This window comes from Chenopodium quinoa, unplaced genomic scaffold (assembly GCF_001683475.1).
Source record: "Chenopodium quinoa cultivar QQ74 unplaced genomic scaffold, ASM168347v1, whole genome shotgun sequence".
Classification (NCBI taxonomy): Eukaryota; Viridiplantae; Streptophyta; class Magnoliopsida; order Caryophyllales; family Amaranthaceae; genus Chenopodium; species Chenopodium quinoa.
This window is the reverse complement of record NW_018743920.1, coordinates 5,621,693-5,647,533: the sequence shown is the minus strand read 5'-3', so window position 1 is coordinate 5,647,533 and position 25,841 is coordinate 5,621,693. Positions and strand designations below refer to the sequence as shown.

Below are 25,841 nucleotides of genomic sequence, written 5' to 3'. Positions count from 1 at the left end.
CAATTAGATTTAATCCGTAAAGTTCAATAAGTTCTAAGAACAAATATAATAGCGAACCAATAAATTTAATTTTAATTGTACAAATAAGTTCTCCTGTAAATTAAAAAGATTTAAGGTCATGCAACAATTTTTATGTTTAGCAAAAATAATTTATATTTAGTTAAAATAAATTATATTTATCAAAAATTATTTAGAGTTAATAAATATAAGTCGAAGAAAACAAAGCCTAATTAAGAGAGTTACTTCAAAAATAATCACTATACAATTTTGTGACTAGTACATCTAAAAGTATAACAACCATGCATTTTTTTTTCCCCTACTTTATACTCTGATCTTTATTGATTTACAAAAGACTTCTGCTACAACATGTTACAATTTCCACCCTCAACTTATTATGATTTGAATGCAAAATCTCTCAACCGAATTAAATCTGGCAATACAACAGAATCCAAATGTGGTCTATCCTTCTTCCTAATCTGACTACACTTGAGAGCCAATTTAGCAAGTGACAAGGCCTCCTCAACAGGCCAATCTGGGATTAACGGATCGAGCATTTCCCTGAAAGTCCCTTCATCTATAGCTTCTTCAACATGGTAAGACAATGCCATAGGAGGTCTTGCCGTGATAAGTTGTAGCAGCATGATTCCTAGTGAATAAACATCGGACTTTGTCCCGAGTTTTCCTGTTTGCTGATACTCTGGATCTATGTAACAGAATGTTCCCGCTGCAGCTGTCATGTGGTACTGTGTTATTTGGTTTGCCACTGCTGGTGGGACTAGTCGTGCTAGTCCTACATCGGCGATCTTGCTTGTGTAGTTCCCGTCTAGGAGGATGTTTGCTGGCTTGAGATCGCGGTGTACCATTGGCTCTGGCTTGGCCTCGTGCAAGAATAAAAGCGCGCTTCCTATCTCTGCTGCAATCTTGAATCTAGTCTTCCAAGGGATGGGAGGTGTATTGTTCCTGCAGAACAGTCTGTCTTCTAAACTCCCGTTCTCCATGTACTCGTACACGAGGCACCCATACTCCGTACAGGCTCCTAGGAGAAGTACCATGTTTGGATGTCTAATTCGTCCTAACACTTCAATCTGTTACAACAATTCAACAATGCAGAATAATTAACATCAGGTTGAGTAAAAATTGTTTATCTAGTTCTCTCCGTCTACAAATAATAGTCGTGCATATTGTTTAAAGGCCTAATTCAACTAAAAGCTTAAACTGATGGCTGAGGCCTGTGAATATTTGATATCATGTTTAAGTATCAACTCATACCAAAAGCTTAAGCTGATGGTTGAGGCCCAAAAATATTTTTAATACTCTATCAGATATAGTTTTGGTAAATCGACTACCTCCTGTTGAAATTGCTTAAGTCCTTGTGATGCATCTGGCCTCAAAACCTTAATTGCAACAGGGGTATGCTGAAGAACAGCTCGATAGACAGGTCCATACCCTCCTTCCCCGATCTTCAATGTATCCGAGAAATTATTCGTTGCAACTTCAATCTCTTTAAAGGTGTATTCTCGATGGCTAACTTGGCTAGAGCTTCTTGTTCTCTGTCCATTCTCTTCTTGTTTAGCGGCTCTCTCCTCCACAATTTTTCTTTTTCGAGTCTCCATTTCGATTAATCGTTCTGTCATCTGTGCAGCGTTCAATGCTGCTTGACATTTTTGTCGTTCTAATTCTGCCACAATCATCGCGCCCTCTCTTGCTAGCTTTATATTCTCAATGCTGTCTTCATTTCCTATACTTTGAAGAAGCTCATCCTTGAAAACCAACAAAAAAAAACATAAAAATTAGATCTTATAGTACAGTGTAATAATATGTTACAATAATATTAAAAGAAGTTTGCTTAAAAAGCTTCTTATGATCGAATTTACATGTTGCTTTGCCGTTGCAGATTGCTTGCATATTGTATGATAGAGTTCCATTGTTTGCTTAACTTCGAGCTTCAATTGCCTCATTTCATCATCCAGCTCATCCTTTAATAAAAAGCCAATGGATCATTTGGGTTGTATTATTCATCTTTAACACTAAAACCAAGTGTTGCATGCATGTCTTACGATTTTTGATTATATACTTGTATTTGTTGAACACAATGATACGTATAACAAATAACTCTGTACAATTAGAGGATGCAAATAAGTCATCCGCACCTAGTTCAATTTGAATCACTTCGATTTAGGTCATATTTTGGTAATGTGTCATTTGGTTTGGTTTCAAGTTGAATTGGTTATATCAAATTAAATCAACTACTCTGTACGATTTAGTTGCCAAATAGGTCGCTTAGCTTGTTATTAAGAATCATCTAAGATTAGTCATGTTAAATTTACGGTATGTTTCAGTATGGGTGTCATTTGATACTTGCACGGAACAGTTTTCCTAGGCTTGTGTATAATGTAATCCTAACAAATTAACAATTCACCATGATGCAAACAGTCTTTTACTCTTTTTTAGCATGATATAGGGTAATGCTTACTGAAGCGAAGCTTTGACTTCTTGACAATGTTCGAGAACGTGGCTCATTGTTTTCACTAGGCTTGCCGCCGCTACCCTGTCGATTATGGTTCCTGCAAACATAATAGTAGGGATCGATCGAATTTGTGAACTTAAGGCATAAAGTGAAATTACTATTATAGTCATACTATATGGAACCCTTTTCTTTTCTTTTTTTTTTTTTCCACTCTTCTGATTGAGACAATTTTGTCAAACATATTGGAAAGAAACTTCCGATGAAAGTCAACAACACACATTACAAACCTTGGAGTATTATCGAAGCTATTATTGTTGTGTGGATGTGTAGGTGGTTGCCCCATGTTTTGAAGTCTACAAGATGAAAGTTCAAATGATAAGTATTTTAAAAGCTACTTTTTTATAGATAATAGGTTAATATATATTATCTTTTTAATATTCTGTAAGATATATTTTGTGTAATTTAGGACTCTCATAATTAGGTTTGTAAATACCTATATATATTGAATGAATGAGAAGTTTCCAATCAAGGAGAATTACACTATTCTACCCTTGTTATTATAGAAGAGGAAAGATGGTTAAAACATTCTTACCGCAATGAATTTTCAAAACTTGAGCTGTGTCGATGTTTAGAAGTTTGCCCTTTATCCGGCGATCTAATGATGAACAACCAACATAGCTTAATTTTTTGAGGTCGAGTCAATTTTTACCAAATCTACAAGGGAAGCTCAAAACAGACTTAATTTTCGTACTACCTAGAGGGGTTGTCGAAGTTGTTGGCGTTATGAGCACGAGTAGTTGGTTGCTCCATACCTTGAAATCTAGAAGATAAATCATCAAAGGAGCTCATACTCAATTGTTATTAATTATAGTAAATCGATAGTCTATAAACAAACTCGATCATTAGAGCATTTACCTGTAGGAATTATCTTCTTTAGTGTTGTTGTATGGACTACCTATAGGGTTGTTGTACGGAGTACCTATAGGGTTGTTGTATGGACTACCTATACGGTTGTTGTACGGACTAGCAGGGTTGTTGTATGGACTAGCCGGGTTGTTGTATGGACTAGTTGGACGCCCTGTACCTTGCGCTCTGGAAGACAATGATCGAGTAGGTGATTAGAAACTGTGCGTGGTAACTTAATGTACAGTCATGTTTGTGTCAAGAGTTGTAAACAACCAAATACGAAGTCTAATATATATGTTGCCTTTTTTTTTTTATACCAGTATGGTAAATTTAGTAGAAAGAGTTTTACAAAAACTCAATCATAAAATATTACCTGGTGGCATTATTATCATTTCTAGTGCTCCTGTATGGACTATTTGATTGCCCCATACCTTTCGATCTGGAAGATCCTTGTGATCTAGAAGACGAATGGCCTGAGGTGTTGGATTGATTGTCGGTGCCATTGCTGTAACTAGACTTAGAGCTTCCAGACTTGTTAGACCTTGTGGTTTTGGCGTTCAAATTAGAAGACGGTACTTGACAAATATTAGAAGCACGCATTGAGTGTATCTTTCCTTTGTAGATAACATATACGGTGCAAAAGTCCGGTGCTGATTTTTCCAAACTTGTAGGTACATCTTGCGGCCTAAACCTCCTATCTCAACGAAAAAAAAAACCATTTTCATTTACATTCTTTTTCAAGTATATTGTTAATAATTCTATGTTCATTTGATAATAAAATTTTCAATAAGCAAGATAATCCTATATGGATTTTAAGCCCAATACTACGTATTAAATATAGAGCTTTAGGAAAGATGACCTTGTAAAAGCGTTGAGGTTAGAAGCGCCAACAACAATATTGCCAATGGAGTGTTCCGCAATGTAACTGATAAGTGCACTTGCCACATCGATATCATGGAGTACCACCTCGTACGCACTTATCTAATAAAGAATATAATAAATTAAATTATTACTTTTTTTGTCTCTAAAAGTTTTCTAATTACAGGAAAAGGGAGTATTTAACCGGTTATATTAATGGCAGCTTATTGGATATTTGATGTATAATTTAGATTGTGATCGAATTATTTACCCCTTTTCGACCACAATATCCACGGTAAGGAAGAAATAGTTGTTTCACTTCAGAGTCGGATGGGGTTGAACCAGTAGGACCATAATTCGTCTCTGCATACACCCAACTTACAAAAATACTTCACTAATTCTTAATGAACCAATAAATAAACACAAGTGCTAAATTCAATACAGAATAACCTAAATAAATAAATAGATTTGCAATTTTGCATGCACTTTTATTTCTTCAAACCCTCAAAAAATATAACAATAAGGCCAATTTGTCAATCAATCTATTTTCATATAATATTCAATCTCTATGTTTCTAAATAAATTTATAATTTATTTTAGAGTTTTATGAGGTCGGACATTGATCATTCAATGTTTTTCGATCAAATACATAGATATATATAAGAAACTAAAAATACTATTTAAATTCTAATGATATTTTAGATGGCAATTTCTTTTGTTAGAATTTGTGTGATGAAAACATCATTTAATTCATTCAGAAACCGAGAGAGTAATAAAATACCAACGGCATAATAATATACTTACGAGAATGATAATTGTGGGTTTTAACATGAACAAGGACAACAGTGAAGTCTTTTGATCCTTTCAAAAATTGATCAACGGTCCATTGTACAGCTGATTGACTATTCTTCCCCTTATCAATGGCAATGGCAACACTATTATGCCCCAATTCTAAGGGCTCCGGTATAGCCATTGATCTAATTAAATCGAAATCAATAAATTATTTCAGCTTACTTTAATATTTTACCCAATCTTATTCGTAAATTCAAGAATTCAACCAAAATATATATGCATGAAATTTCAACTCAAATAAATTGAATTTATTTGAGTTGAAATTTCAATTTTGCATACAACCCTTTTTCCTCCTCCGTCCTCTTTTTCTCTGCAATCTACAAACTTTTTTTTTTCCTCTTTTGTTTCTTTTCTCTCTCTCAATCTGTGAAAAAAAAAATTCGGGAATTGAGTTTTCCATTTTTAACTTAAGATATCTATTTTTATTGTACACTTATCATTTATTAGAGTCAAGCGAGAACAAATCTCATTTTACGTCTATATTTGGCAAAATATGAAAAAATATTATGAGTCATAAATATATAACTATATTTAATTATCCTTTTCTAATTTTGTCATTGTTTTAAAATTCCTACCATCTCTATACCAAAGTACAATTCATTCATTATGTCTAATGTATCTTAGCCTTATACAATATGCACTCCTAGATCAAGTTCGAGTACTTGATTATAAGTTTTCTCGCATTTATACGAAGTATTGAATGATGGTGAATATAAACACGCTAACGTTATACTCTTATTCTCAATTTCATTTGATTGAAAAATCAATATTATTGTACCCTTTGGCTCATTGTGTATAGATAATAAACACTCCGAACTTGTAAATTGTTACTACATGCACTAGTATAATTTGAATCAATTATGTTACAACAAAATTTGAATCAAGGGATACAGAGTATTTTAATTCAATCATCTATACTTATACTTGTATTAGTTATTTTATGCGATGCACACACACATTAGGTCAGCATATATATATATATATATGTGAATGGCGAATATGTCCGTCTCTCTCTCAAACACCGTGTGTGTTGAATGCTTCCGTTACCAAGAAAGATCGATCTTATCAATTTTTTATTGTAGGATAATAGGATATAAATCTAAATTTCATGTCCTCTCTTTTGGTAAAAAATTCGTGCTACAATATAATTCGGTATTTATTATTTTTTTTCCTTTTTTTTTTTGTGTTCCACCCGGTTCACCCTTTGGGCTAATCCGAATTTAGGGATCAGTATTGAGTGGTTAGGTTCTAATCCCCTCCCAATTGTTGTTGCGGGGGGGTCGAACACGGGTCCTCCCTACCATGTATAGTCCCAATCACCATAACTTATACATAGAATTTTCTATAGAAAGAGGCGATCTTTTATTTTATATGTCATAATTAGCAAAGTTTAGAAGAATTGATATGATTTATGTAAGTTGGGTTAGAGTTACCGAGGTTCTATGTGATTATGTTAGATTATTGTGTAAATATCCGTAAGTGGAGCGATGTATATTCCCTCATGTACAAATACATAGTCAGTACGAAGGTAAGCAATAAATGTACGTACAAGATCAAGAACATATACAGTACGGAGTATATGATTAAAGATAAGGAAAGGATAATTTCTATAATCTCACTTCCCAAAAATGTAAAAAGGAAAAGAGAAAAAGAGAAATAATTATTAACTCATAGTTAAATCTCTTAGCCGGGTTAACTCCGGCAAAACAACAGAGTCCAAATCAGGTCTATCCTTCTTTCGAAGCTCGGTACACTTGAGAGCCAATTGAGCCATTGCCAAAGACTCTTGGAAGGGCCAATTAGACACGGCTGGATCGAGCATTTCCTCGAATTTACCGGCCTCGATGGCCTCTTCCACATGGTAGGACAATGCCATAGGATGCCTTGCAGTGAGCAACTGAAGTAAAATTATCCCTAATGAATAGATGTCAGACTTTGTACCAAGTTGTCCTGTTTGTTGATACTCCGGATCTATGTAGCAAAATGTACCAGCTGCGGCAGTCAAATGGTATTGAGTCATTTGATTCGCGACTGTTGGAGGTACTAATCGTGCCAACCCTACATCACCTATCTTGCTCGTGTAGTTCGAGTCTAGGAGAATGTTAGCCGGTTTTAAGTCCCTATGTACCATAGGCTCTGGCTTTGCCTCGTGTAGGAAGAGGAGGGATGTTCCTATCTCGGCTGCAATCTTGAATCGAGTCTTCCAAGGGATGGGAGGTGTGTTGTTCTTGCGGAACAACCTGTCTTCTAGGCTTCCATTCTCCATGTGCTCGTATACTAGGCACCCGTACTCTGGACATGCTCCTAGGAGGAGTACCATGTTAGGGTGTCTCATTCGTCCGAGTACCTCAATCTACAATAACAATACAAACAAATTTTCAGTGGATCAATTTTAACTATCTATCTATTTTGGTGCCTTGAATGAGGTACAGTATAATTTTACTTTCACGACTTGATATTGTTAAAAGACTTAAAACAGCTTCACCACTTTGTAATGTGACACAATTATTTATTAACTCATACTAAGTACTAATTTGTTAAATTACCTCTTGTTGAAATTGTTTTAGTCCTTGGGATACATTTGGCCTTAGAACCTTGATCGCGACAGGGGTGTGCTGAAGTATGGCTTTGTACACGGGTCCATACCCTCCTTCACCAATCTTCAACGAACTAGAGAAGTAATTAGTTCCAACTTCAATCTCTTTCAACGAGTACAATCGATAGCTGACTAATTGGCTTGATTTGTTTCCTGATCTTCTTATATCATCTTCATCCTGTTTTGCAGCTTTCTTCTCAGCCAATTTTCTCTTACGACCCTCCATATCTACTAATCGTTCTGATAGTTGTGCTGCATCCATCGCGGCTTGGCATTTTAGTCGCTCAAGATCTGCTACTACCAATGCAGCCTCTCTTGCTAGCTTGATCTCCTCAATATCATCATCTCCACTTTGAATATAATCAGCCTAAGAACAAAAGATATAACGAATTGAAACAAGATTTCTAGTTTGTACTGTTAAACATATAACTCAGATCAAAATGCATTATATTACAAATTACCTGTTGCTTTGCCACATTTGCTTGCTCGCAAATCGAATGATAAAGGTCCATCGTGTTCTTTATTTCAAGCTTTAGTCTCGCCATCTCAGCTTCTAGCTCATCCTTCAAAGAAAGAAAATGAACCATATATCTTTATTAAGCATTGCATCTTTGACATACAATCACATTATCTCATAGTCCTTGGCTTGCGCCTTATACTTCCCTGTCTCTATTTGTTCTTCGTACATAAGAACAAATAGAGACAGAAGGGGTGCATACATATCATCAAAAAAATATATGTTATAGCACGACTAATGATTTTTAAATGACAACGAATAGCTTACCGAGGATGAGTTTTGGGAACTCGTGGTTGAATTAGGCTGTTGCTCACTATATTCAACTGACGTAGCAGACTCAAAACTATTGTGGTTGGAACCACAATACGAAGGATTTCGTCCTTGATTGTATCTATCTGGTGTACTAATGGTTTCGCTACTCGAATAAGAATTTGAGTTTCTGCACATCAACACAAACATACACATAACTCGATTGTTTTCTTTTAGGCCTACAACTTGATCTATCCAAGAAAATTAAGCCTTGTTTGTAACATGTTCTATAGAAACATACATTTAACGAGTTTAATTACCTGGAGTTATTATCTGTGCTTGTACCACTATATGGAAGAGGTGGTTGTCCCATAATTTGATATAAAGTAGAAGAATTATTCGAGGAGTTATCAGAGCTCCTACTATAGTAAGGATATTGCTGCTGGTAACTTGGGAAGTCGATTTCATGTCGAATTCTCGGGTTATTGTAACGACTATTAGATGTCACACGATGCTTATTTGGCGATTCAGTACTCTTGCGTATACTTTGTGGTTTAAGGTAGTGAGGATCATGAGTCATACGATGGTAAATTGACGATAAATCAGCACCACCAACAGGCGTAACAGGGTTACTAGAGGAAGAGTAATTCCTCTCCGAATGCACCGTGCTCGTCCGCGATGTACCACTTGACACACTACTATTGCCAAAACTAGTCTTGGAATTGGTGGTCCTGTAAGTTGAGGTTCCGGAGTTTAAACTTGACCGTCCAGTAGCCGCGATAGGGGCCGTAGGCATTAGACACACGTTAGAAGGTCGCATCGATTGCACCTTCCCTTTGTATATCACATATACTGCACAAAAATCTGGTGCTGATTTTTCAAGGCTGGTTGGAACATCTGCTGCTTTAAATCTCCTGTATATATATATATCAAACAGAACAGAATCACATGTCTTGCAAAATTATAGTTCTTGTAGAATTGCGCAAAATTATAATCATGACGGATTTAGAAAAAAAAAAAAAAAAAATTCCAATCATACAAACTTTTTTAGGTGTTTTTTTTATTTTTTTTTTATTTTAAGTTTCCCTGAAATTGTTTTTAAACATCAATAAAGAGTAACTAATTTGGGAGCTTTGGTAACGAAAATCTATTAATATTTCAATTTACAAAATAGACCATGCATATAACATTAATTTCTGGCTTTATTTTTCCATTGCTTTTTCATATAAACAAACATGATAACCTCGAGGAATCCATCGATACATTCAAGATTTCTTGTACTTCTAAATATCAAGTTTGCAAACAAACATAAGGAAATAGCCTCAACAAATTCATCTTAAATTCTTAATTGATGTCATGAAGAACAAATAAACAACCTTGAATAAGGAACAACCTTGTGATAGCGTTACGATTCGAGGCCCCAACAACAATATTGCCAAGGTTGTTATGCTCGATATAGTTAACAAGTGCACTTGGAACATCGATATCATGAAGTACTACCTCCAACGCGCCTATCTACAATAGACGAAATTTTTTTACAAACGTTGTAAAACAACCCAAAAAAATTAAGTATTATGAAAAGAAATTAAGGATTGCATACCCCTTTTCGGCTACAAAATCCTCGATAAGGAAGAAATAGTTGTTGTACATCGGAGTCTGTTGGGGCTAAACCGGTTGTAGAAGCTTCTAGCTCTGTATATACATATTTATAACACCCAAAATAATAAATTTTGTGCAAAAATGAATTAAAATCATGAAATTTCATGCAACTAACACCAATAATTTATATAAATTATAATAAATGCCTTAAGATTAAGGTCACTCACGGTTATTATAATGGTGAGTTTTAACATGAACAAGAGCAACTTGAAATTCTTTTCCCTTCAAGAAATGATCAATAATCCATCTAACAGCTTGTTGGCTGTTCTTGCCCTTATCAATGGCAACCGCGACAGCATTATGACCCAATTCAATGGGTTCGGCTGGTTTAGCCATTCATATGATCTAATTAATATGATATGATAACTCCTTACCCCTCTCTTTCTCTCTCCTTTCTTGGTTGCTTCACGTTCTCTCAATTAGATTCGCGAAGCAACCAAATGTTTCTTTAATTCCCCTAAACTCGGAGAAAAATTTTCCAAAAAAAATATTTGAAACTTAATTTAAAGCGAAGCTTTTACAATTATTTCATATATGTCATTCATATAAGAGTAAACAAACAACGTACGTCTACCACTATTATCTATCCGACATAGAGTGTTCTGTTTTTTTACAACTAATTTTAGTAAAAATATTTGAATTAACATTTATGGATGATAATATATACAAGCAACAATTATTATGATTTTCTTAGCTGTGGGGTTAAGTTGGCTTCTAATTTTATCTTATCTTACCCAAATAACGGTGGAATAGAACCTCGTATTGACCTTATTGTTATCCACTTGTATGAAAAAAAAAATATAGGAAGTATATAAATTATTATTTACTCTAATTATAAGAGCTAGAAAGTTTCTATGATCAAACATTGAATGAATTTTAATTTTTTTTATGAAATTTTAATGTTAATATTGCTAGGTTAGAATAATTAATTAAAAAATGATAATTCTAATAAAATATTACATATTATAAACAAATTCCATACCTCGCAAAAAAGAGGGTTTTATTTCACACTTTTACTTACTTAAAGAATTATTTACCAATATTTGGATGTGAAAATGTGGAAGGGCATAATAAAAATAAAAAAGAAAAAATTAAAGTCATAAGCAATATTTTGGCGAGAAATTATATCATGAGAAATTGACACATACACATGTTAATATAATATACAAACCCTTTCATTAGGAAATAATAATCACATGTATTATTACATGACTTGTAGGAAAACATAGTTACATTTTCTTTAATTGTGATGGTTTTTTTTGGTTATTTATTTATTTATTTTGCATCATATCAAAATTGATTATTGTAGAAACTAGGAAGTTTGGGAATGCTACAAGCCTACAACTATGTCGTCAACTATGAAGGGTTTAAAAAGCTAAGTGAATTTGTGTCATATACATGTATAGACGTATAGTTATGATTAGGTTTTGAAATACTTCATATATTTTTTTGTGTGACTATTATTTTTAGATTGAGGAAGCATATTCTATTATTTTGTTTACTGTTGACTAAAAAAAGGAGGAAAATGACAATTATTTTTTGTACTGGGTAGTATCAACACCTTTTATTTTAATTCGCCATCCATTCATTAATTAATGAGATGTGAAAATCATTCCTAGCTAAAATAAATCAAACAATTTTAGACTAATATGAGATTTTGAATTCATATCTACCTTCGTAGTGTGAGATTTCATATCAATCTATTCTAGTTCAACAACGGCCCCTAGATAGTTGCACTTTTCATTGGGCGCTACTCAGTTAATTTTTTTGATTGTTTTACTTTGTCAATTTTTTAAGCCACCTCAGCATTTGTATATAGAGCATGTCGAGTAAGCTGCTGATGCGGAAAGTAAGGTTGGGTTGTGTGTTTTGGGTGATGGGATATGTTTTTAGGCTAGGTGTTTATGTGGGAACACGGGTAATTAAGGAAAAGAACGAAGTTCCTGACAGCGAGGAACTCGAAGTTTGATTAGCAAGGAACACTCGCAAAACTAATCAAGGATATGTATGGTTAGAGTTGAACACTCACTCTACTAACCATAAGACAAGCTAACCCCGAACACTCCGAGTTAAGCTCACAAACTCGAATCCACGAGTTCAAGTAAACTTGAATCCACAAGTTTAAAAGAAATAACACAAGGTATATTTCAAAGGTAAATATTTCATTCATAAAATTTGATTATTACAAGCTAGATAAGACTTCCTTTTATAGGCTAAGGAAGTAGCTAGTTACATTAATTATCTAACTTAGCTAAAATAATTAAAAGAAACTTAAAAAGTCACCAGCCAAAGAACTCAAAAGTCGCCAGGTATAGTCAACCTTCATGTGTAACGTTTCCCACGGAAACCGCCACATATTGAAGACTAATAACTGTTGAAGTTCCTTAAAACAGTTCCTGAAGGAACTCGCTGTAAGTGCGCCCAGCTTTCTCCCTTGTAACGGCTAATTGTTACAGCTTTATTACAGCAACTTTAAGCTTAGCTAATTACTTCTAACAACTGAAAATAAACATATAATTAACTAGTATTTAAAAGCAATTAAACTAAGGGAATTCAAACTTCAAAAGAAAACATCCAAGGGGCGTGTAACCTCCTTCATAAACGCCACATTGAAGCTTGTAACCTCCCATTGATTGCTTTGTTGGATGCCTTCATTTACTTGTGAACTTGGACTGAAATTCGAGGGAGGATATTCCCTCGTCTATGCTAGTACTCACGCCCAAGCATCCAAGGCAAACACTTATTAATAGTCCACCCAAGTCACGCAAGACTTGATTGGAGATGAAGCCATGACAAAACCTATGCGTGAACCTTTATGGAACTTGGACCCTTGTATGAACAAACCATGAGCCAAAGGAACTTGATCTTGTTGAACCTTGGAACGTGTCAATGGACCCTTCGAACCATGCATTGGACCATTAGACTCGTTAGCTTGTTGTGAACCTTGAACCATATCCAATTCCGGATCAGCTGCCCACTGCCACACGTAGGCAAGCGATTTGTAAACGCCGCTATTTATTTCCTCTATTGAAGCTACCACCAACACCACCATCTTCATCATGTCCACCGACACCACCACCTTTTCGCCGCCGAATAAAACGAAAATCCTAGGAATAAAAGATGAAATTAAGGGCTTGGTTAATCCCAAGGGGTAGGGGTAACCAAGAACATGGTGTTGATGAACAGTGGGTGGAGATCTGGTGGAGAGAGAAAGGTAGTAGAGGTGGCGGTTCTATATATGCAAATGTCATTGATGAATGAAGGTAGGAAGCTTTGAGGAGAGAGGATGGAGAAGGTTAAGTGAGTTAACGGAAGAAAATGGTGTTACCTGAGCATATAACTCCGTGTAATGACGTGTAGTGTGGAGTCATCCGAAACGTGGCCATATTTACATGTAACACCGCGTAATTTTACTATGTTATCCTCACATTAAGTGAGGGGAATACCTATTGTATTCCTAGATTCACAAATTAAAATAATAAAAAAATCAACAGGAAATTGCTGCTTTTCAATATCTCCATAATGCTAGTTTGATTGTACTTCATGTTTGACCATATGCTATATATATACTCCAGTATTTAATATTTTACTTGTGTGTTGATTAAAAAAAAAAATTAATATCTTGAAAATCCATATTAAACTTTTTCTAATTCTTTTGCACTATATTTTCTTTTACGAGTATATATCAGTGGGGATTTACGATCAAAGTTTATCAGGTTTGACATCAAAATTTAATTATTATATTTTTATATATAAATTGTAGTGTCCAACTGTTCATACATCTTTACTCCGTACCAAATGTGTTTGATTAAGTATAGAAAATTCTACTTTTACAACCAAAAAAAAAAAAAAAAATTGTATGAATTCCCATTTAGTTGGTTGAAAAATATTCGCAATATCACAACATATATCAGTTCGTCAAGTATAATCATTTATATCAAATTAAAATCGGCCTCGAAATATTACTTTGATCTATCTTGTTGACTATTTTGATGTCCTGTGACTTTCGATCCCAATCCATTAAAAAATAAATTAAGTGTAAAAAAGGAAGTAAACTACTCATTATTAGCTAGTTTGACCATATATGCATTAGAAAAAAAAATGAATTATATTTCAAAAATGCACTATAGAAGTTACTTAACTACGGAGCATTTTGTTTCTTTAATTTCGTAGTATACAATAATGTGAATCTGCGGTCAAATTAATTTAACTTTGATCTTCCATAAATAAATAATACAACTATTTCAAATAAAAACAATAAAAAGTACCTCACATGGACATTTCTCACTGGCTCCCTCTATTCTTTTTACATTTGTATTTATGTGTTCGAAGGAAAAAAAAATATCTATATCGAAAACCAATTATCTTTTGAAAATATAAGAAAAACACAATAAAGAGCTAACCTCCAATTGTAAAGAAAATTAAACTAATTGCCCTTACGAAAATATAGACGTAACTCTAGATGTATCGGTGTAAAGAAGCTAATGGATTTAATCTCTAAGAGCACAACAGGCAATGATGAAAACAACAAACAATACAACAAGAAGTACAACATTGACAATAGTAATTCTTCTCCAACCCTTCATAAATAAAGCTAAATAACCAGCTTTGCATGATCCACAATTATAGCACAAATTATTATAAGCATTGTTCCAAACTTTGCAATCTGGATCTGTTGAAGTCAATCCCTTTACTGGAACTATCCAAGTTGTTGCACTTTCATAAGTAAATCCACATTGTGCTGGTGGTTTGCAACATCCTGTCTGTCTCAAAAGAAAAAAGAAAAAAAAACAAAACACCTAAGTCAAACACTATTCTAAATAAAATTAAAAAAGTCGCTAAAAATGCATTTATACTCTAAAACTCATAAACTTATTTTGACAAGATAAAACAACATGATAAAAATAGATGTCACAAGGATTTGAACTTTGATTTTTGCAGGAAATATGTGTTTAAAAAATAGATTTAAAATAAGAAAGATCAAGCTAAGTTTTCTCAAATATATGCACTTTGTATTTCGTATTGTTTTTTCCTGTCGTAAGTTTAAGACATTAAAATTCAAACATACGAAATATAAAGAAAAAGAGCAAGTAAAAATGAAATGAAGAGATTGAGTTTGAAATATGCTATCGGACTTAAATAATTATACTAGTCCTTCTTTTAACTTTTGGAGGGGGACTAACTTACTTTCTTGATTTAACATTGATAAAATAAACACCACCCATAACAAGTTTCACTACAATATATATTTTTATTTTTTTTTGACAAAATTAAAGGGTGTTTTCTTAGAGGAAGGCCTTCTCCAAATAATTCATTTTTTTCTGGGATGATTCTTTTTTTAGTTACCTTATTCAAACTGATTATTCTGAAAAATATACCCCCAGTACTTAGTATTATTTCTGAATAATTAAATTTCAAACAAAATAATAACTTTTTTTTTTAAAAAAAAAAAGGCAAAAAAATTATACCTCAATTGATGTAAGTTTAGAGCGCTTTAGAGTAACAAAATCCATTATAGACCTAAAAGCACCAATCTTGCCACAAGCATCATGGCGAATCATGCATGACTTAATGTCCTCCCAATGATTTCCACCAACCATATTATTCTTCAGCCAACTTGAGAACCCTTGAAGCTCATACTCCTTAACACTACCCCTAGAACATCTTGTCCATTTCCGCCTCCCTTAATCACCGCGCCTCCAACAGTTAAACACGCTAGCAACCCTATGATTACGACGAACAATGCAATCAAATACAACCACAAGAAGAGGGTTATTCGACAACACGAGCCTAGGAGTCCGATGAGGGAGATGATGAGCAAGCAAGTGCCGAGTGCAAGGAGAGGCTTGTACATTATTGGATCACAGGGGGAATTGGCTGTTATTTTTACAAAATAACCAGCCAAGAGAATAGGTAATGAAATGCATAAGGTTATGGTGTTTAGGCATCCTAGAAGAACAGTACTTACCGCCATTACAAATTCCTTGACTAATTATCTTTTAGAGTTTTTTTTTTCAAAAAAAATTTCGAAAAAAATTCGAGTTTTGAATTTAATGAGTAAAATTTCTTTGCCTATGGAGGAATAGAGAGAATGACCCCAAATGATAATCAAGGGGTAATTTTCTCTGGATTGATGCAAGAGATTTAATAAAAAAAATTCCCAAATTGGATGGCAAGGAGAAAATAAGGGGTTAAAGACTTAAAGGGTCCCTAAATATGGGGATATTATTTAGTAGTAGGAAATTGTGAAAATACAATTTTTATAAAAGGGCATGTTGTATTAACAAAAAAAATTGTTAAAATGTCTGAGATCAAGGATAGATATTCTCACCTGTGATTTAGCCTATTTTCAAGTTGACTAAAATAAGAGAGAAAGGTAAAGAAAACCAGATATGGTATGTAGTTTGATGAGGGTGACCAAAATTTAATAATGAACTTTAGGTAAAAGAGACCATTTTCATGTTTGATATTCAAATCTAGCAGCACACAAGAGTAGCTTATAACTCATATTATTATGTCGTTTTATACATCATGACCCGTTGCAAGCTATCAACTAATTCTGCCAAACACTAGCTAAATCAACAATTACGAACAAAGAGTATATACATGTATTAATTGCTCAACAAAAACGGGAAAGTTCACAAACGGCAGATTTACCAATGATTGGCTCAACTCAACGACCACTGACTCAAATTAGATTTGGTACCCTTCCGACTCAATTTTAGGAACAGTGTTGGCATATTTAACTATTAAGGCGAACGAGGAAGGGGAGGAGCATCACAATCTGGTTCAATTGTGAATTTGTGAGGCTAGCCTTGACTATCAACATATTTGTTGACAACCCAGCCTTGAGCTGAACCAGCCTTGCAACTAAATTTGACCAAGCTTGAACCAATAAAGACTGTGCTACCTGTTGTAGTACTGTAGTAGCTTACTTTAACACACTAACAAAGTGCAGACTACTGTGTCAATGTTGTGGTCTGTGGGTTTAGAGAGGATCTCATCTACTGATAGATCTAAGAAGAAATATACTCAAAAAACTCTATCACAGCAAATTAGTAATTGCCCATGCCACAAATATACAGAATGATTTGCGAAGGTACCGTACAAGTAATGACACCGGCTTCCACCTTCCAGTAATGACACCATACATATAACTTGATCCAATACCACAAATCCACAATGCAGCAGCTATAAGATGACACAACAGTACATCTGGGCAAAAAGTAAAGCATTTCAATAGGACACATCTCTCATAATTTGTATCTCTTCATAATGTGGCTAGTGTGTTATAAACTTCACTACAGTGGTCATATTATATGTACATACAATTATTTTTTTGCACGAATAGTAAGACTTACAATCAGCCAGCAAAATTCTTTACCAAGCTCTTTCCCCAGAGATCCCTCGTTCTATTTCGCTTGTGTGTTAGATTGGAGAATAAATATATACAAGGAGAGCTTAGGGTTTCAAGAAGCACTAGAGAAGAATCACAGCCGCGATAATCAGTGCCACAACTGTAAATACCAGAGCCTGCAATCATAGAGATATAATGTTACTAATACATGAGAGAACGGCAATATCCAAACATTTTCTCAATTCAAATTCAATTAAACAGCTACTTGAAGAGATAGGCAAGCCATGACACACAACTATAGATATGATTATCTAATCACGATAAATGTGTCTAGTTAAACATAGGTAAGCAAGAGTAACAAGCAGAGAAGTGGGCAGGATAAGCAGATAGTGTGCATAATGTAAAAAGCTGTAAATCTTAAAAGCATTAGATGTGTCCCTTGATGTCAGTAAACACCATTAAGGGACAAGATATCAACTAGTTGAAGGTGAACCCTTTCCCCCCCCCCCCCTCCTCCTCCTCCTCTCTCTCTTTCCCCAAAAAATATAAATGGAAAGGAAAGAAAAAAGAGGAAGTATCTTGATTATATTATTCCAGTAAGGTGTAAAAGGAGTAAGACTATCAAAATGCATAAACAATCCTCATGCACTCTTACAGTTACCAGCATACAATAAGAGCTATGTACATCATATGCTATAAGAGGCTAAACACAATCTAATTACAAATCTAGAGAATTTTTATTTCTACGTTGTGAGCTTCTGACTCCATTGATATCAGTAATAGGCCAAGTAAGCAAATAATAGCAAGATTAGCAACTATGTCTGCAAAATCCAAGATAAGTATTGGTATCGGCATAAGCCAAGACAAGAAATGCCATGTAGAGAATTTTTATTACTACGCTGTGAGCTTCTGACTCCATTGATATCAATAATAGGCCAAGTAAGCAAATAATAGCAAGATTAGCAACTATGTCCGCAAAATCCAAGATAAGTATTGGTATCGGCATAAGCCAAGACAAGAAATGCCATGTCATAGACAAGATACTTACAGCTATTGCACAAGTGGCAAGTCCAGTCCTTTCCCTAGGATCTTTAAGGTAGTAATTTCTGAAGTAAAGGATTGTAGCATAGTACCACATCAACGGGAATATGAAACCAAGCAAAAAACTGCCAGAAAGACACATGTTTACGTTAAGGGAGAAGGCAGAGGAGTGGGCAGGACAAGCAAATAGAAAAAGTTGGGACACTTACGAAAACCAACCAATACCACAGCCAAAGCATGGGAGCGGTTTATCATACAACCCCAACAATTGGTCCTCTCCATCCCCAATGAGCGCATAATCCCCCTTTTTTTCAGGGTCTGTTGGGCAGCCTGCGGTGGATAAATACATTTGAATGATTGAGATAACTATGGAAAGAACATTTAAGTGGAGAAAAAAAAAAATCAATAACTATGTTGTATGTCTGGGTGCTGCAAATGCGTGCACATTCTCATGGGCCTCATCTATTACTATGTTTAAAAATGACTACTTCCCAAACCTTATAGTATGCTGCCTTCCCTCAGACAGCTCCTACTTGGCCTTTCAAACCTTGCTCAAATAGGGAAGACCTAATATTCATGCATCAGAACATATCGGAACATTTTGCCTCAAACACCCCTATGAAACAGTCCAATCCAATCCTTTATCACACAAAATACTCCCCCAGTGTTTACCCTGTCCAAAATAGGTCAGGCTATAGGGATAATTGGCAAACATTTACTTCATTATATTGTAGCTTGTTTAAGCAGATAAGAAAATCATGGTAGGATTAACCCACCAACTCTATTGGCAATCGAATAAATGGACAATTATGATTTCTTAACAAAACTTTTGTTGCCAAATGAAAATTTGGAATGTCACCATTATCTAGTAATCTTTGACATGATTATAGTATCAGAAAAAACATAAATTTAAGAACCCAAAAACCTTGATATGAGCTTTCACCCGTAACATCTACCCATTTATACCAAATTCTAGCCAAATCATACAATGTCCTTTCTTAAACTTGCAATTATACTTCCACTAAATTACCAAACTTGGATCATAAGCAGCACAAAAAATTGCATAAATCAAAATGAGAAAAATTATAATACTTTGTTCCATGCTTGGCTATAGAAAAAATCACCAAATTGACATGAAATTGTAGCTGCAGCTGCCCAACTCTCTCTTTCTATAATCTGCAACATTCAAACTTTAAAATAAAGATGATAATCCCACAAAAATTCATCAAGAACATAAATCACCTTCTTATAATTAGATAGATAAAATAATCAATTGATAACCTAAACACACAAAATTTGCAGAGCAGCTTCAAATTTCAAAATACCCACCAAACAAAATTTTTTACAACTAGGCTGAAATCAATCATATTTTGGGAAAACAAATAAGATAATATGATCAATTAATCACAAAAGATTGTAACCCTAAATTATAAAAAGGAAAAAAGGGAATGAAATAGTTGGATTCAGCCAAACAATTGAGTGGGACTTGCCTGAGAAGGGAAGGTAGCAGGATAGTAGTAGGCAAATGCTTTGCCGTAGCTCTAGAGAGAAAGACAGGTGGGATGTCTTTTACAGAAGAAGAAGAAGAAGAAGAAGAAGAAAAAATAGACAGAAATGGGGCATTGGCACACTCAAGAGAGTGGGGTCCATGACTACAACAACTTAATCTTCGTAACGGCGACGGGTCCTCCACTATTTTTGGATAATAAAAGTGAATACGGAGTAACTTATTTTATTAATCGGATTTTCTAACTTATGATTGCGCATAAAACCGATTTCTTAGTAAATATTTATTGATGAAGTACGTTTACAAGTTTAAAATGAAAACTTTATCATATCCTTTTTGATAAATTCAATCGGGAATCCGATTATACCAATGTTGGAATGTCAACAATTCAAAAAATATTGAATAGTATAAATTTGATTCACACATAAACTACATTACATTTTTATTTTATCTTTTTGGAAGAGCACAAACTACATTACATTAGTGTTGAACATGTAGCATAATTTCAATTACTCGTAATAGTAATGACTATATGATCTAATTAAGCATACCTATAGTATACAAGTATTAAAGTCCACAATATTATATTCACATAAATTATAATAATATAATTCATTCCCATAAAAATAGAAAAGAGTATATTTTAGAAACCTTAAGCCTAAGAACAATAAAATTTATCTTCAATCTCAGCCAACTTCATGTACTAAAATGTCGAATAATTCTTAAATATATACATTCTTTGTTGGACGAATTAAGCTATAAAATTTTAATCGTAATAACTTATCGATTATATTTAAAATTGTTAATCATTTACTTAGTATAATATATATTTTAAAGTGTGTGATGAAGTGGTGTGTTGGGACTTGCAAGCAAGTGAAAACAGATGATATACAGAGTATAATGCTTTAAAAAAAAATCAAAGAAAGGTCTAATTACAATTTACAATGACTGAAAACCTTTGTGGCCTCGTCTTAAAATTTGGTTCGACCCACAATAAAAAAAAAATCCAGCAAATAGCCCAATATTACTTCCCCTTCTTCTTCTCTGTCCAATTCTCCATTGTAGGGTTTATCACAGAAAAACCCCAATATAATCTCCAAAACCCTCTCATTCAATTTCTCTCTGTTTCAACCCCACTATCTCTCTCTGCCAAAATCAAACATGGAGGCAATAACACCCCCTAAATCACACAATTCCAAGAAAAAAAAGAGGAAATCAATCCAATTTGATACCGCAGTTCAAATGTTGAAGGAACAACAAGATAAAAATGCACCAATGTTGGGGTATTACCCTTCTGGGTTCGACCCATTAAACCTTAAAAACCCAGAATCAAGCAAACTAGGGTTTTTCAGGGACCAAAAAAGGCTTAGAAGAGTTGAACTTGTTGTGAAACCAAATGGGTCTAAAGTTGATTATGTTGGTAATAGTCATTTTGGTGAAGCTGCTGTTGGTAGGATGAATAGTTATGCTCTTGCGGTTGTTGAGAAACGCTCTCAGACTTTCAGATTGGCCCCCATTAATGCTAATAGGGTATAATTTCCTTCACTTTTTTCAATTTTTGTTTCTTCAAGCTTATTGTTTGCTTAATTCTGGTGCAGAGAGAGTCACAAAAGACGGCGATGTACTTGGGTTTTGATCCCGGATTACCGTCTATTAAGCTAATTGGTATTTTACGGGTATATTTGAAGTGAATTTTGCATGAGTTTATTTGCGATATTTGGTATTTTTTTTTTTGAATGGTGCGATATTTGGTATTTGATTATGTTGATTGCTTTCAACAAGAAATGTTGAATTTTATTTGTTGGTTTAGTTAGTTAAGAAGAAGATTTTGGCTTTTGTTTTTGTGTAATTCATTGTTTGATTTCCATGAAATTGAAAGTGATTTGTGCTTGTGTGATCATTCATGAAAGAATGTTGGGAAACTGAAGTTTTTTACATTTACTTGTATTGTTAATTGTGTCATCTTTTCATCAACTGGTATAGCTATGCGTTTCAGAATTCATTAACGACATTGCCTGTTTTATAGATATGCAAATCCTTGTTTAAAAAAAAATTAAAAAAGAGTTTGAGGAAAGCTGCTCCATTGTCTAAAGTGGTTTGTCTTCATAAAGGCGGTATTGCCTGTCATTTGGGCTGTTGTTAGTAAAGTGAAGCTTTGTCGGGGTCGTATACTGCGATTATAAACCCTCCATTTTCATGTTTCTTAGTTTACGATCTCGGCATTCTTTTGATGTAGACACCTATTTGAGCTCGACTTGTTTTCCTAACATGGACCTTGTTGATGACAATGTTCAGGTATTCAGGTTACAACCATTAGCTAGAGCATCACGCGCTTCTGAAACGGAACCAGAAACTCCGGCCAAGATTGAAGATGCTGAAGATAGAAGACTGAGACGGCATAAACTTACAGACCGTTATGGTACCAAGGGTGCAATAAAGAAGGTTTGTATTCTTCCACTTGGATATTTAATTATATACTAATACTCATCTTTGGCGTTAGGATCTTAGGAACCAGAAGCATTTGATGTGATACGATGTAGGGAACTTTTGTTCTTGGCTCTGTTCATTCTTTACTGATGATGAGATATCTAGATCAACATCCTTTGTTTTTCTGCTTTATGTTATGTGATAAAACTCTTGAACATGTTCTATTAAGTTTTAATCCAATTCATGTTTAGTGAAGTTATGGGGCATCTTGATGTACACATGTACCATTTGAGCTAAGGACCAAATTATTAACTCATCAAGTGATGAAATGCTAATTTTCGATGAATATTTTCTTACGGAATAGTCAAAGATAAACATCTGTCAAGTGTAATATAGTAATTTGTAGCTATCCAGATTATTAATAAGAGAGTCAGAAATTTCCAGAACTAGTGCTCACAACTTCACATGTATTAAACTGTATATAATACAGTATAGAACACTTGTATAGTCTGGATCAGATTTTATTCGGATAATTATTGATTAGTTGTTTCTCTTGCAGGACAAGGAAGCTATGCGGTTAAGTCAAAAGGAAGATCCTGATGCCATGCCTGAGATAAACCAAATTTTAGAGGCAACTCCTATAGACAAGACAGCAATTGAAAGTTCCAGTATGGACACTGACAACAATCTTCCCCCACACGATCTCTCTGCTACAACACCAGAGAAGGCTTATCTGCTTGATAAAATTATTCTCAAAGGAGAATGGGATTATGTGAGAGACATTTTGGAGCTTTTGCAATCTGGGAAGGAGATAAAACCAGATGTTTACCCAAGTTTTGTGTGCAATCGATGTTACAAAGTGGAATTAAACAAGGTGAGTTTTAATGATAAAGACTTTAATTCTCCCCGGAAATTCACTTATTTGAACTTGATGCAGTTTTAAATTGAAATTGGGTACCCTTATTTGAACTTATTTGAACTTCTTTTCCTATAAATAATAAAATAAAATTTTGTATGGGAAAAAGCAGTAGGCTGATAAATGCCATCTTTAGACACATTGATTGCTTTTACACTGTCGTCGTACAAAATTTATAAGTTTTGATATTTTAGGAGATAGTAGTGATAATCAAGGCAGCATCTACATCTTGCTGCAAGAGATTTGTGTGTTGGAAATAAGTTGTTATTGGTATGTGTAAACGGGGTATATGCTTCTTTGGGTTTGTTGTGTATTAATATAGCAAAATCTGGCAAAGTACTGTGGTCATTTGATCTCAATACCATTCTTTAACCTGAATGCTTTCCCCGTAGGTACATATAGTCATATATGTATGTCATTGTTACTCTTGATTCTGTAGGATGATGCAGAGCAGAGAAGGCTTGCTGGCATCCTGTCATATATTTCTCATCTCATAAACATCAAGAATCGGTATTCTGCTGGTGGTGGTGGAAAATCTTCTAAGCATCACGTTTATCTCCCAAGCATTTTGTCACAGAAGTTCGACAAAATGTTTATCAATAAAGAGAAAAACAGGCTCTCAGATGACAAAATCGGCTCCCTCATCAGCTATGTGCTGGTTCTCACCTTATTTGTTGATGAGTTTCAGACTGATTTTACAGATATTGCCAAGGATCTGAAGATGTCTGCTTTAAGTCTAAGACCTTATTTCGAGAATTTGGGCTGTAAGTTTGCTAGAAGAAATAAGGTGACTGTTGCTACCCTTCCTACTCCTCTTAAGTTCCCAACACTGAGGAAGAGGAGAAGAGGGTAGATGTAATAATGGCCCCTGCTTTCACTTTCCAAACAAACCTTAATTCCTTCCAGAGGTTTGTTATTTGACAGCACCTTTTACTACATTTATTTTTTGTTTTGTAAGCTCAGTTGGCATATCAACTCTATAAGGTAAAAGTTGTTTCAGTGACTGAAAATTGAAAGATTACTGTACTAATTATGATTGCTTCATGGTTTATATTGCTGAGCTTATTGCATAGATATACTGTCAAACAATTCATTGTGGTTTATTTTGTAAATCTGGTTTGAAATTGGAAAAACATGCTTTTACTCTGTTATTGGATTTTAAACTTGGCAAGATTTTGATATGCATATGCAACGGAGTACTTTATTGAGTTTGGATAACATATGAACTCTTCATTGCTAATTACTTGTCTTGTATACAAAAACTGAATTGCGCAGGACCAGCACAACTGTAATTGTGCATCAAAATTATCTAATCATGTTTAAAAGTTGTAAATTAGGTGGAAATTGCCACCTTGTGAATTGTTGATGGTGCGCGCTGAATTCGAATGGATCATCTTAGTCATTTATGGGGCTCCAGTCATTGTCATTCGTTAATGTCAAATAGTTACCAGTTTGAATCTGGAAAGACGGGTTTTGTTTTGTATTTGAAAGTAGTTATGTCAAAGTCATTCAGCAGTATGTGTTTGCTAAGAGCTAGTTTTATAAGCTAATTTGACTATTTGGTTGAATTAGATGTTTTGACTAACTGATAGATTTAGTTATAATGTTATATGTATAAAATTGTTTGATAAAATTAGTTGTAAATATGTATACAAAGTAGTTGTTTTGTTACCTAATCATCTGAAATGACAAATAAGGATGTTTATATTGGGAGGGTAGGCGATGGAGCCATCTTTTAGATGGTAAAAGGCCTTCTTTTCAATTTTTTTTACAAATTAGTAAATTTAGCTCAATCAGCCTTTTGTAAAAGCTCTTTTATTAAAGCTTTAAAACAATTGTTTTACGTAGTAAAGTTCTCTAAATTAGCCAAATCAACTCAATTTTTTTTTTTAGTTGAAACTCTATTTGCGAAATAAGGCATATTTTCAACTTTGAAATTGGTAGTTCTGCAATTCAGATTTTCGTTGTCACAAACTCACAGCTTCACAAGTCATAATCTCTTACATATGTATTCATTAGCTGTTATTCACCTACTAATATATAAACGCGTGCTAAAAATGCATAATTAACTTATTTCAGTATGTATATACAAACATTGTGGTGCGGCAGTGCGCCATTTCCCTAGTCAGCCTTTTTTTTTTTATATTAAAGAAATAAAAATGATACTCTTTCGTTTCATAATGTTAGTCTCATATAATATGTTGGACGTTTTAAAAAAATCTACTCATATTGATATGTTCCATTTTTAACTAATTTTGGATTGATGACATGAATATAAGTAATAAAATCTCTACTTTAAATTTTGCAATTATGACTTATGCTTAAGTTTCTAAAATTCATCAATTGATGGCAACCTGCTTGATTTTCTAAAAAAGTTAATTAGCTCCTTGACAAAATTTTCATCTTCTCATCATATCTCGATGACAGTCATTAATTATTTTGTTAATTTAGTTTTGCCAATAGAATGTTTGAGATAAATTTTTACATAT

General features: G+C 34.1%; 5 protein-coding genes and 1 pseudogene across 6 annotated transcripts; 1 reads left to right on the top strand and 5 right to left on the bottom strand.

The window, feature by feature from the left end:
• Positions 1-219: 219 nt before the first annotated feature.
• On the bottom strand, positions 220-4,059 carry LOC110688125 (U-box domain-containing protein 35-like). The gene is made up of 8 exons (XM_021864812.1): positions 3,383-4,059; positions 3,222-3,287; positions 3,060-3,122; positions 2,755-2,820; positions 2,474-2,564; positions 1,875-1,976; positions 1,347-1,760; positions 220-1,085 (listed from the first exon to the last, which is right to left on the bottom strand). The coding sequence occupies exons 2-8, from the start codon at positions 3,275-3,277 to the stop codon at positions 393-395; spliced, it is 1,485 nt and encodes a 494-aa protein (XP_021720504.1). The 5' UTR covers positions 3,278-3,287; positions 3,383-4,059; the 3' UTR covers positions 220-392.
• LOC110688561 (U-box domain-containing protein 51-like) lies at positions 3,379-5,204 on the bottom strand. The gene is made up of 5 exons (XM_021865330.1): positions 5,036-5,204; positions 4,503-4,594; positions 4,233-4,354; positions 3,747-4,067; positions 3,379-3,559 (listed from the first exon to the last, which is right to left on the bottom strand). Exons 1-5 carry the CDS (start codon positions 5,202-5,204, stop codon positions 3,379-3,381), a joined length of 885 nt encoding a protein of 294 aa, XP_021721022.1.
• A 1,337-nt stretch (positions 5,205-6,541) lies between these two features.
• LOC110688123 (U-box domain-containing protein 35-like) lies at positions 6,542-10,592 on the bottom strand. Its single transcript, XM_021864811.1, has 8 exons — positions 10,272-10,592; positions 10,046-10,137; positions 9,839-9,960; positions 8,766-9,359; positions 8,464-8,635; positions 8,141-8,242; positions 7,630-8,046; positions 6,542-7,436 (listed from the first exon to the last, which is right to left on the bottom strand). Exons 1-8 carry the CDS (start codon positions 10,438-10,440, stop codon positions 6,747-6,749), a joined length of 2,358 nt encoding a protein of 785 aa, XP_021720503.1. The 5' UTR covers positions 10,441-10,592; the 3' UTR covers positions 6,542-6,746.
• A 3,761-nt stretch (positions 10,593-14,353) lies between these two features.
• On the bottom strand, positions 14,354-17,199 carry LOC110688121 (annotated as a pseudogene).
• Positions 17,200-17,320: 121 nt separating this feature from the next.
• LOC110688122 (60S ribosomal protein L18a-like protein) lies at positions 17,321-20,094 on the bottom strand. Its single transcript, XM_021864810.1, has 5 exons — positions 19,993-20,094; positions 19,595-19,678; positions 18,712-18,832; positions 18,510-18,627; positions 17,321-17,637 (listed from the first exon to the last, which is right to left on the bottom strand). The coding sequence occupies exons 2-5, from the start codon at positions 19,602-19,604 to the stop codon at positions 17,584-17,586; spliced, it is 303 nt and encodes a 100-aa protein (XP_021720502.1). The 5' UTR covers positions 19,605-19,678; positions 19,993-20,094; the 3' UTR covers positions 17,321-17,583.
• Positions 20,095-20,834: 740 nt separating this feature from the next.
• Positions 20,835-24,508, top strand: LOC110688120 (DNA-directed RNA polymerase I subunit rpa49-like). 2 transcript variants are annotated; one of them, XM_021864808.1, is made up of 5 exons: positions 20,835-21,539; positions 21,608-21,685; positions 22,305-22,451; positions 22,996-23,310; positions 23,792-24,508. In XM_021864808.1, the coding sequence occupies exons 1-5, from the start codon at positions 21,171-21,173 to the stop codon at positions 24,203-24,205; spliced, it is 1,323 nt and encodes a 440-aa protein (XP_021720500.1). In that variant the 5' UTR covers positions 20,835-21,170; the 3' UTR covers positions 24,206-24,508. The 2 variants fall into 2 exon arrangements, with proteins under 2 accessions (XP_021720500.1, XP_021720501.1); XM_021864809.1 differs by lacking the exon at positions 21,608-21,685 and having other exon boundaries at positions 20,837-21,539.
• The last annotated feature ends 1,333 nt before the right edge of the window (positions 24,509-25,841 follow it).